The sequence below is a fragment of the Stegostoma tigrinum genome, chromosome 47 (genome assembly GCF_030684315.1).
Source record: "Stegostoma tigrinum isolate sSteTig4 chromosome 47, sSteTig4.hap1, whole genome shotgun sequence".
Taxonomy (NCBI): Eukaryota; Metazoa; Chordata; class Chondrichthyes; order Orectolobiformes; family Stegostomatidae; genus Stegostoma; species Stegostoma tigrinum.
Genome location: NC_081400.1, coordinates 3,724,156 through 3,736,951, shown reverse-complemented (window position 1 = coordinate 3,736,951; position 12,796 = coordinate 3,724,156). Strand labels below are relative to the sequence as shown.

Below are 12,796 nucleotides of genomic sequence, written 5' to 3'. Positions count from 1 at the left end.
CCTTTTAAATCTTTCCTCTCACCTTAAACCCACACCCTCTAGTTTTGCGGTCAGAGATAATGGGAACTGCAGATGCTGGAGAATCCGAGATAACAAAGTTTGGGGCTGGATGAACACAGCAGGCCGAGCAGCATCTTAGGAGCACAAAAGCTGATGTTTCGAAACGTCAGCTTTTGTGCTTCTAAGATGCTGCTCAGCCTGCTGTGTTTATCCAGCTCCACACTTTGTGATCCCTCTAGTTTTGGACACCCTTAGCCTGGGTGAGAAGACCTTGGGGATTCACCTTATGTACGCCCTTCATGATTTCATTAACCTCTTTCGAGTCATCCCTCAGCCTCTGACGCTCCAGGGAGAAAAGGCCCAGCCTCTCCTTATTATCGCTCCTATACCCTTTCTAGTTTAACAACATCCTTTCTGCTGAGGGTGATTTATCTGAGCAGACACTAGCCCTGAGGTCTCAGTTGAAACAGAGAGCATCTATCACTGCGCTGCAGAGCCGCTGGGATGTTTGGCCAATCTGCGGTTAGCACTGGAAAGGTGCCAAGTCTTGGAAGACCACTGGCACCTGTCGCCCCTTGATGTTGGTGAGACCCAGGCTTCTCTGTCCCGGCCTGGCACCAGGCTCCTGCAGCCAGGACTCGGTTGCGGTTAGAGACTCCCGGAGGAGGGGAAGGTGGCAGGCGCTACGCAAAGGGAGCGCAGCTTCTTTGCCAATTGGCAGCGGGTTCCGAAACCAGGTGTTGGGGTGGACACCCCTTGGTGAAAGACGGGCAGCCCTTGAGGGCAGGCGATGATGTGGGTGTTTGCGTAACTCAGAAACCATTCATTGATCACCAACACACTGCAACCTTTCTTCCCCCTCAATAGGGCTATGGAGGAATTACATAACTCACTTTGGCTGAAGCGATCGCCAGAACTGGGAGGCTCGTGGTGATTTGATGGGCGCAGAAGAGCTTATAAACCACTCAACTAGTAACTAGGCTTAACAACTGCCATAATATTGTGAGTCAGTTTTACTGAGTTATCTCCATTTTTCCCCATACCCTTGCAGTTCCTGCGACAGCTATACTCTGCTTCCTCAATAGGGAAGTGTATCGATCTTGCACTCTCACCCTTTAGGTTACTGTAAACGCTTCGCACTCTGATAGAAGTTCCCTACAGTGTGGAAACAGGCCATTCAGCTCATCGAGTCCACTCTGACCCGCTGAAGGCTATCGCACCCTATCTCTGCAACCCTGCATTTCCAACATACCTAGCCTGCACACCACGGGGCAATTTAGACACACACACACACACACACACACACACACACACACACACACACACACACACACACAGCAGGGAAGAAGTGCCAACTCCACACAGACAGTCACCCAAGGATGGAAGCGAATCTGGGACCCTGGCCCCATGAGGCATCAGTGCTAACCACTGAGCCACTAGTCGCTCACCTCCTCTTGGAAACCAGTCATCTTTTCAACTCAAGCTGTCGGACCAGGCAGCTTCAAGACATTCTCCCCACCCCACCCCTTATATTCTTTATCCACAACTTGCCGTGAAGGTCACTGTGGTGGGACAGCACAGAAAGAGGCAGTTCAGCCCATCGCCCCTCTGAAGGCTCTTTGAAAGACCTTTCCGAATAGCCCTATGGATTGGGATAGCACATGCGGCTCAGTGGTCAGCTTCACTGCCTCATAGCACCCTCAGGCGACCGTCTGTGTAGACTTTGAACATTCTCCCTGTGTCTGTCCCCCAACACTCCAAGGATGTGCAGGTTAGGCTAGATTGGCCATAGGGTTACATGGATGGGGCTTGGGTCTGTGTGGGACGGCCTTTCAGAAGTTTTGCATGGACTAGATGGGCCAAATGGCCCGCTTCCACGCTGTAGGAATTCTACGATTCGAACTTCACACGGCCCCTGCAAACTCTTCCCCCCTTTTAAATATTTCTCCCACTCTCTCTCCCCATCCCAGTCCTTTCGTGATGAACCTGCTCCCCTTTCACGCTGCGCATCCCAGGCCACAACACTTCCTGTGACCACCAACAAATTCTCCTTCTCTCTCCTGCTCCCCCCCCCAACTCTGGTCCTATTTCCTTCTATCTGTGATCTTTCCCCATCTCTGGGACTGACCCTTCTGTTGGTCGGAACGCATTCTCCCGCATTTTCCACGATTAAAATCCTACCCGCAACCTCTTGATCTTCAACGTTTGCAAACAAAAGCTTTTAAATATTCATTTGCACTGAAACAGACAATGCTTGCAATCCTGTTCCTTCTGATGACCATTGACAGATGACTTTAATGAAAGAGATAATAAGAACTGCCGATGCTGGAGTCAGAGTTAACGTAGCATGGAGCTGGACGAACACAGCAGGCCAGGCAGCGTCAGAGGAGCAGGAGAGTCGAAACGTTGTGCTCTTCCAGCTCCACACTGCGTTATCTCTGACTTCATGAGGCCAGTTCCTCGTTGTGTGTTGCAATGTCGCCATCCAGTGGCCGTTCTGCTCAACTCAACACATTCAAATGATTGAACTCTTTCCTGGTTGTAGGCATCCCTGACCCACGCAGTATCGGAGGAGGCCGTTTGGCCCACTGAGCTTGTGCCAGCCCTTCGAATCTCCCATCAAATTCTGCAAAATCCTTTGGCCTCTTTAAGGGTTTCTCCACCTCAACCTCCTTTTTTGAATCTGCCTCCTTCCAGGCAGTGGAGAGGGGGGCTATTACCATTGGGCTGTTCATCCAGGGACCCAGGTACTGTTCTGGGGACCTGGGTTCAAATCCTGTGGCGTCAAATTTGAATTCAGTAAAAATGTGGAGTTAAGAGTCTGATGATGACCGTTATCGAGAAAAAACCCGTCTGGTTCACTAATGTCCTTAAGGGAAGGAAACTGCCATCCTTACCAGGTTCAGCCTACATGTAACTCCAGACCCATGGCAGTGTGAAAACTCTTCACTGCCCTCTGGGCAGTTAGGGATGGGCAATCAGTGCTGCCCAGCCAGTGATGCCTTCATCCTGTGAATGAATCTTATAAAATAGCGCATCCCAGATAACGGTGGCAAAAAGAAATCAAAATTGCCTCATCTTCCTTTCCTCGGGCTCTTCTCCCAACTCTCTTCAATCTGCATCGCCCTCTGGCGCCTGACCCTCTTGCCAGTGGGAATGGCTTCTCTCCCCTCTACCTTCGACTGCAACACCTCTCGCAAATCTTCCCCCTTAATCATTTCCGAGGAGAATGATCCCGACTTCTCCCAGTCTCTCCCTCATCCCCAGATCATAGTGTGGGGGAAGTTCTCCCTCTGTGCCCTTTCAGAGGTCTTGTTATCTTTTGTAAAATGGGGATTCCAAAACGGGATACCTAATGCATAGCATCCCAATGTTTTTGGCACTGTTGGTAGTCTTAGTGTGGTTGGTATCCCTTCGATAGCTCACTGCCAGAATACGATGCCTCCAACAAAGAACTATGAAGTTGACTAGGGAAATTCTGATCCTTTGTAGTACATCCTTGTGCAACTCAGCAAAAGATCTACCCTCAACTTTGGCAGTTTTCATCCTCGTGTTGTAGGAATGACAGAGAGGCATGCAAATCAAAGAAGATTTAGAACATCAAATCTAAAGAGGCAAAGGATAGAATGAACAACCTTGGATTAGTTCCCTGAACACAAGGCTCAACAACAAACATGGAACGAGTGTTTCCCCTTGTGTGAGAGTCCAGGACTGTGAGGAAATGATCGCAGAATAAGGGGGTCACCCGGTGAAGATGAAGATGAGGAGGAATTTCTTCACTCTGAGGAGACTGAATCTGTGGAATCTTTACTGCAAAGGTCATTAGGTATATTCAAGACTGAGACAGACAGACTTTTAAGCAGTAAGGGGTCCAGGGAAAGGCAAGAAAGTGGGAGTTGAGGATGGTCAGATTTGCCTCAATCTAATTGAGTGGTGGGCCAGGCTTGAGGGGCTGAATGGCCAACTTCAGTTCTCACGTTACGGAAGACTGCAGTAGTCTTTTAAAATTATGAAAGGTTCTGACAGAGTAGCCATAAACTGTGTACACTTGTGGCAAAACATTTAGGGGAGGTTGAAACTAGGGTGGGAGGGGGCCATCAGTAGTCACTGAATTGTACAAGAGGAGATTGGGAATCACTTATTTTACTGGAAAGCAGTTGGAATGAGAAACATGCTCCCACAGGGAGTATTCAAAGTCAGTAGTGGAAATGAGAAGCTGGGCTAAACCCCATAAGATGATAAGCCAATGTAGGTCATTGATTCCCTTCCTCATTAAAAATCTATCTACCTCAGTCCACAGCCAGCTGCAATAAAGATTCACTCCCCTCTGAACAAAAATAAATTCTCCCCATCTTTGTCTTGAGTGGGCGGCCCCCTTATTCTGTGATGGTGCCCTCTGGTCCAACTCTCCCACAAGGAGAAGCTACCTTTCCACAGTTCCTATGTCAAGTCCCCAAAATATCTTCTATGTTTCGGTATGGGCGCCTCTCATTCTCATGGAGTCGTAGCGTCTTGCAGTACGGAAACAGAACCTTCCTAAGCTGAACTTGTCCCATTTGCCCAGGTTTGGCCCATATCTCTCTAAACCTTTCCCATCCATGTTCTAAGCTCCAATGAATACAAGCCCAAACTACTCAACCTCTCCTCAGAAGAAAAACCTTCTATACCTGAGATCAACCTAGTGAACCTTCTCTGGTCTGCCTCAAATACCAGTCTTTCATTCCTTACAAGGGAGAAAGCATTGGAAATGGATAGGAGTGAGACTAAGGAGGAGGCTAGGAGGGCTGAATGGCCTGTTTTACTGCTGCAGATTGTATGCAACCCTTTTCGCTGGCTAGATATATATATATACATACAGTATTGTGCTTCTATCAGACCGAGCAATTGATTTTTTTTTCTGAAGAAGTGTCCCGACCGGAAATATCAGCTTTTCTGCTCCTCTGATGCTGCCTGGCCTGCTGTGTTATCTCAGACTCCAGCATTGGCAGTTCTCACTGTCTCTGATGTAGTCCACAGGTTGGGCACTCCAGAGTGGCCAGTTGTTGAGCGCGGCCTTCAGTTCCGTTGGACAAGACTGGAGGTGGTGGCAGGCAACGTGTTACATCTCTGACAAGGGGCATTGGATTCCGGCTGGCTGTTCATTTGGTTCAAGGGGATGCTGACCTGGCTGGTTTCATGTTGACCCCGGTAGCGAGCGGCACCTTGACACATACACAGGTAACTGATGGAGAAGACTCTTCGGAAGATGTTCTTCACTGCCTCCCTGAACTCCCTCCGCATCAGGCAGTAGATGATGGGGTTGAGGCAGCTGTTGGTGTTGGCCAGGCAGATGGTCAATGGGTGGATGTAGATATGAGCAATATAATACGCTCTGCTCCAATGGACCAATTCCAATTTGACCAGAACTCCCCAGCAGGTTATCATGTGGTTAGGTAACCAGCAAAGGAGGAAGGACATTACCAGCAAGATGACAGACTTGGTGACTTTGGACTGCCTTCTCACATTGATGCCACTCAGTTTGTGGTGGTGTAGAAATTTTATAAGCAATAAATAGCAACTGGTTATGATTGCCAGAGGGATTATGAAAGCCAGTGTGATCTTTTGAATGTGCTGGAATGCCAGGAAATACTGTCCATCTGGGAATTTCTGGATGCATAGTTCATTGCCATAAATACTGACCGTCTGGGAGTATATGGTCAGAGGTAAGGTTGCAGCAATAGCTGTAAGCCAGATCGCCAGGCTGATCCACTTGGCCATGCAGGGCTGGAAGGAGGTCCTGCCTGGCCTGAGAGTTTGCACCATTGAGCAGTAGCGACTCACGCTCATGGCAGTCAGGAAAAAGACACTTGCATACATGTTCAGCACGGTGACAAAGAGGACCAGCTTACACATGACAAGGCCAAAGGGCCAGATGTGGTCCAGGACAATTTCCACCGCCCAGAAGGGAAGAACTAGGACAAAGTGGAAGTCGGTCAGGGCTAGGTTGAAGACGAAGAGGTTGATGGTGGACTGGCTCTGCCTGCTGAGACCTCGAATGAGGTACAAGGCCAGGAGGTTTCCCAAAATCCCCACGGCACACGTGACAGAGTAGATCAGTGCAATGGAGATTTGTAAAATGGTGTAGAAGGCTCCCAAGGGGCCAAAATTTCCTGGTTCAAAGGCTGAAGTGTTGTTAATCTCCAAGTAATCATTGTTTGTCGCATTGTCAAGGTCTGACCCAATCATCATTACACCAAGGTAAAACGATATTCTACTCTTTGATTAAGGAACAATTACTTGCAGACTTTTGAACTTAATTATGACTTTTGATTGTCATTAATACGAAAGTTATGATGACACGTTACCCCGAGGCAGTGACTTGCTTCCTCAGATGAATTAAAAGATCTCACAAGCAAGACTAATTTGGGTTCAGACTTTTCCATAATGTGCCAGGGCCAAATCCATCCTTCAACCGTTGTCACTAAAGCACACACAGAACTGGCCTTTACAGTAATACTGGTTGTGGGATCTTGCTGTGCCAAGGTTAGTAGATGTGTTTCCTATATTGGAACTTCAAAAGGTCCTGTGTCCACTGTAAAGAACTTCTGGCGCGTCCTGCGATGATGAAAGATGCTACAGAAATACAAGTTCTTTTCCACACACTTTATTTGAGTGCAGATATACGTGATACAAACAGTTGACACTTAATTTCTCAGCTGAATGAAATCCACTGAAAGCCTTCTCTGCAGCTGTCTTGGGTGTTTTGTCATCTGTCCAGCTCCAATTGTGCTCCACTACATTTTACCTGTGACAGAATTTTAAGGTTTGTAATGAAGACCTGCCACTAAATATATCACAAATATATGCAAGAAACTGGCTAGCAGTCTCTTTCTCTCTCTCTTCTGAACACACTTGTGCAGTCTCCAATCCCTTATTCAAATGTAGGAGAGTTGTCGCCTGGGGCTGACGAGTCCCTCAAATGAACTTTTTCAAGAGGAAACCGGTGGATTCAAAGGTTAGTCTTTAAGGCATGCTCAGATAGCTGGTGGGAAGATGGCATCCTCATCGTTCTCAGGTGCTGTTGCTGTCTCATTCCCAGGGAGCAACTTCTTCAGGTTGGTCCAACATCTCACCTTTGGGAGTGGTCGCTGTTCGTTGTGCTGAAAGGTCGTCAAGTCGTTCGGTGCCACCTAATGGAAGCTCAGCTGAGGGTGGTGGGCGGTCTAGGTCGCTGTCCGCAATGCTGAAAGGTCGTCTAGTTGTTCGGTGCCACCTAATGGAAGCTCAGCTGAGGGTGGTGGGCGGACTAGGTCGCTGTCCGCGGTGCTGAACGCCACCAGGCTACCTGTGGGTACAGGTCAACTTCAGACAGCGGTGCGCTATCCGCGGTGCTGAACGTTCTGCTTGTTTCCCCACGCTCGAAGAAATTCCTGCTCCCCAAGAGCTCAACGCCGATTCGGCGGAACTTTCCGCCCCCGTGGCTCTCGAAAGACCTGATGGGCGAGGCGAACACCGCCTCTCTTCGCTACGTGGCAGCAGAGTGCAGACTCTCTGGGACAAGCCCACTTGATGCCGAGCTCTGGACCTGGATCAGAGTGAGGGCGAAGAAGGTGCAAGTTTGAGCGTGACACAGCAGTTCACATTCTGACAGCTGAAAATGCGATGAAATATGCTCTAATTGGCACGGAGGAGGTGATTCCTAGCCAGTTATTGTGGAGCATATAAATAAGATCTGAAATAAAATGCACTGTATATATCACACAAACCTCACTCCTCACTGTAACATTGATATATCCCACATCCGTCACTGTAGCATTCTGATATATCCATACTCCTTAATGTAACGCTGTTACATCACACACACACATCACTGTAACACTCTGATATACTCCACATCCCTCACTGTAACATTCTGATATACCCCAGACCCGTCAGTGTAACACTCTGATATGTCCCTTACCCCTCACTGTCATACTCTGATATATCCACATCCCTCACTGTAGCATACTGATATATCCGAAATCTTTCACTGCAATACTGTCTTGTACACCACAGCCCTCACTATAATATTCTGATACATCCCACATCCCTTACGGTACATCTCATAAACCCCTCACTCCATCACTGCAATAGTCTGACAAATCTAAACCCTCACTGTAACATACAGATATATCCCACACCCCTCTCTGTAACAATCTCACAAAACCCATTCCCTCACTGTAACACTGTCATATACCCCATACCCCTCACCGTAACACTGATATATACCACACCCTCACTGTAACACTGATATACCCCACACTGTAACACTGATATATACCACACCCCTCACTATAATGCTCTGACATACACTGCATCCCTCACTGTGACAATCCAATATACCCCACATCCCTCACTGTAACATTCTGATATACTCCACACCTCTTACTGTAATGCTCTGATATAGCCCACACCCCTCATTGTAACACTGATATATCCCACATACCTCTCTGGTGCAGTTCATTTGTGAACTTTGAACTCCAGTAAGCATTAACTAGATTAACTTGATTGTTTCAACAGGGAATAATTCAGCAGCTACTCATATTAGGAGCAGTGTTCTACATATATAGAACCAGATAACATCAGTCACCCTGTTACGTCAATTTTCCAGAGACAAAAAATAAAGGCAAAGATTTAGTGAATGTTTTTGAACTACAGGATTACTAACTGTAAGAGTCACACAATAAGGATAACCTTAGGTATGGAATAGGTTGAATTAAGTAAGTATTGACTGAACAACTGCCTGTACCACAGTCCAGCTGTTTCCTCTGTAAAATGCCCTGGTTAGGCTACACCACAGAAAGGCTGCCAACATCATTGAAGACCCATCACATCCAGGTAATGATCTCCTACAATCTCTTCCATCAGGCAAAAGATACAGAAGCCTGAACATACGCACCAGCAGGTTCGGGAACATCTTCTTCCCAGCCATTATTAGACTGATGAATGGACTCTCTAGCCTGAAATAACACTGATCTTGCTAACATTGATCTTGCCTGGTGCACATCCTGTGCAATATAACCTGCATTTCCCCCCCAACTGTCTCTGCCTCTGTCCAAGTCTTTTTGATCTGTACATCCTTTGCTCACTATGATCTGCCTGTGCCACTTGTACACAAAGCTTTTCACTGCATTTTGGTGCATGTAACAATCTATCTATCAATCTTTTGCATAGTATTCAGTTCTGGGCACTGCACCTCAGAAAAGCGAGGTTCATTTTGGAGGGAGTTCAGGACAGATTCACTGGAATGAATCCAGGGCTGAAAAGGTTAAATTCAGAGGATTGGTTGCACAGACCAGACCTGTAATCCCATGTGTGTTCTGGATGAGGGAGAAAGCTAATTGAGAATATTGAGATGATTAAAGCATTCAATTGAGTCGATGGAGAGAAATTACTTCCTCTGCGGATGTGAATGCAGAAGGGGAAGGAGGCCGTAGAGATGTGGAACTTTCAAAGTTCAAGCAAGGCCACTGCAGAGCGATATCAGGAACAGTTCCACAAATAAGGGGAACTCTCTCCCACAAAAATCCACTGACGATGTTGGCCGATTGGGAGTGTCTAAACTGAGATGGATAAAGATTTGTGGGGTTGTGGGGATTAAGTGTTTAGGGTGAGCAGATGAAGTTTAGTTTAACAATCTTATAGAATGGTGGAATGGCTGAACTACTGCTTTCTGGTTGGGAGGAGGATGCCTCAATGAACCAGCACAATTTTGAGGAAATACAAAATGGTTGGACTTTCTGTTTACATAGGGGGCTGTATGTGGAACTTGCTGTCACAGGGTGTGATCAAGGCTAGTAACAGAAGCATTGATCGGTGGGAAGCTGGGTAAGCACATGAGGGAGAGAAGAAGAGAAGGACAGGGCAATGGGGGGAGATGAGGAAATTAGGAGGGAGCTCATATGGAGTAAGTTTGCTGAGAGGGGCTGAATAACTACCTCTCAGCAGCAAGTCATCGAGTCATGGGGACAGCTTGTCTCAATGTCCTGCAATGTCAGTCCTGCCCTTCACTCATGCCATGGTGTGATTTCATTGGTCATCTTGCTCATTTCAATGGAGTTTTGCATTCTCAGTGCAATTGACCAGTTGACCATCACCTCTAGCCTTTTTTTTGCACACCCTCCCCGCCCCTGATTTCCTCAGACAAGAGCACTCTCCACATGTTGAGATCCACACTCAGTGCCTTGTGTTGCCATTTGCACACTCTCGACAGCTCTCTTCATCAGCACCTCCTCAGAGCTGCCTTACCCCCCCAAACCTCAGTTCCACTTCAATCTCTAGCTCATTCAATGTTCTATAGAATTACTATAGTGTGGAAACAGGCCCTTCAGCCCAACCCAAACCCCTATAACCCACCTAATCTACACATCCCTGAACACTACAGGCAATTTAGCATGGTTAATCCACCTTAATCTGCACATCCCTGGGCACTACGGGACAAATTAGCATGGTCGATCCACCTAACCTGCACATCTTTGGATGTGGGAGGAATCCGGAGCACCTGGAGGAAACCCACACAGACACGGGGAGATTGTGCAAACTCCACACAGACAATCACCCAAGGCTGGAATCGAACCCGCATCCCTGGTGCTGTGAGGCAACTATGCTAACCACTGAGCCACCATGCCACCCTAAATGAACGCCTCTAATAAGAAACTTTTCCTTTCAGGCATTACGGAATGCAGAATGAAACAACTTAGAGATACCAATGCCCATCTGGGACGTTCCTTCCTCCCCTTCCAAAGAGCAAAGACAGTACTATTATGGACCAGACCAAACTCCCCTTAAAATATATTAAGAAGGTAGTCTAGACCCTCACTTTTTCTTATTTTAGAAGCAAGTGCAAGGTGTTGTGTTCCAGATGTAATTCAATTGGTTAAACTACCAGCCTTGAAGCAAAACACATTTTATTCATATATTATAGTTAAAATGCAGATAAAATTAAAAGAAACAAATTTGCTTAACAGTATCCCTAACAAAATGCTTAACAAAACAGTATGTGTATTAACTATTACTAATTAACTATTCCAATATAGCAACATCTCATAAACACACCCTTGCCAAAAGCAAATTCAGTAAAATAGATCAGAGATAATGGGAACTGCAGATGCTGGAGATTCCAAGATAATAAAATGTGAGGCTGGATGAACACAGCAGGCCAAGCAGCATCTCAGGAGCACAAAAGCTGACGTTTCGGGCCTAGACCCGTCATCAGAGAGGGGGATGGGGGGAGGGAACTGGAATAAATAGGGAGAGAGGGGGAGGCGGACCGAAGATGGAGAGTAAAGAAGATAGGCGGAGAGAGTGTAGGTGGGGAGGTAGGGAGGGGATAGGTCAGTCCAGGGAAGACGGACAGCTCAAGGAGGTGGGATGAGGTTAGTAGGTAGCGGGGGGTGCGGCTTGGGGTGGGAGGAAGGGATGGGTGAGAGGAAGAACCGGTTAGGGAGGCAGAGACAGGTTGGACTGGTTTTGGGATGCAGTGGGTGGGGGGGAAGAGCTGGGCTGGTTGTGTGGTGCAGTGGGGGGAGGGGACGAACTGGGCTGGTTGAGGGATGCAGTAGGGGAAGGGGAGATTTTGAAACTGGTGAAGTCCACATTGATACCATATGGCTGCAGGGTTCCCAGGCGGAATATGAGTTGCTGTTCCTGCAACCTTCGGGTGGCATCATTGTGGCAGTGCAGGAGGCCCATGATGGACATGTCATCAAGAGAATGGGAGGGGGAGTGGAAATGGTTTGCGACTGGGAGGTGCAGTTGTTTTTTGCGAACTGAGCGGAGGTGTTCTGCAAAGCGGTCCCCAAGCCTCCGCCCTCCGACACTTCCGCCATTTACAATCCGACCCCACTACCCAAGACATTTTTCCATCCCCTCCCCTGTCTGCTTTCCGGAGAGACCACTCTCTCCGTGACTCCCTTGTTCGCTCCACACTGCCCTCCAACCCCACCACACCCGGCACCTTCCCCTGCAACCGCAGGAAATGCTACACTTGTCCCCACACCTCCTCCCTCACCCCCATCCCAGGCCCCAAGATGACATTCCACATCAAGCAGAGGTTCACCTGCACATCTACCAATGTGGTATACTGCATCCACTGTACCCGGTGCGGCTTCCTCTACATTGGGGAAACCAAGCGGAGGCACCTCCCAGTCGCAAACCATTTCCACTCCCCCTCCCATTCTCTTGATGACATGTCCATCATGGGCCTCCTGCACTGCCACAATGATGCCACCCGAAGGTTGCAGGAACAGCAACTCATATTCCGCCTGGGAACCCTGCAGCCATATGGTATCAATGTGGACTTCACCAGTTTCAAAATCTCCCCTTCCCCTACTGCATCCCTCAACCAGCCCAGTTCGTCCCCTCCCCCCACTGCACCACACAACCAGCCCAGCTCTTCCCCCCCACCCACTGCATCCCAAAACCAGTCCAACCTGTCTCTGCCTCCCTAACCGGTTCTTCCTCTCACCCATCCCTTCCTCCCACCCCAAGCCGCACCCCCCGCTACCTACTAACCTCATCCCACCTCCTTGACCTGTCCGTCTTCCCTGGACTGACCTATCCCCTCCCTACCTCCCCACCTACACTCTCTCCACCTATCTTCTTTACTCTCCATCTTCGGTCCGCCTCCCCCTCTCTCCCTATTTATTCCAGTTCCCTCCCCCCATCCCCCTCTCTGATGAAGGGTCTAGGCCCGAAACGTCAGCTTTTGTGCTCCTGAGATGCTGCTTGGCCTGCTGTGTTCATCCAGCCTCACATTTTATTATCAGTAAAATAGATC

General features: G+C 48.2%; 1 protein-coding gene across 1 annotated transcript; it reads right to left on the bottom strand.

Moving 5' to 3' along the window:
• Positions 1–5,055: 5,055 nt before the first annotated feature.
• LOC125449813 (relaxin-3 receptor 1-like) lies at positions 5,056–6,340 on the bottom strand. The gene has a single exon (XM_048525731.1). The coding sequence runs from the start codon at positions 6,226–6,228 to the stop codon at positions 5,056–5,058; it is 1,173 nt and encodes a 390-aa protein (XP_048381688.1). The 5' UTR covers positions 6,229–6,340.
• Positions 6,341–12,796: the final 6,456 nt, after the last annotated feature.

Coding starts and splice junctions, on each gene's coding strand:
- LOC125449813 (XM_048525731.1), bottom strand. CDS start 6,228: ATGATGATTGGGTCAGACCTTGACAATGCGACAAACAATGATTACTTG.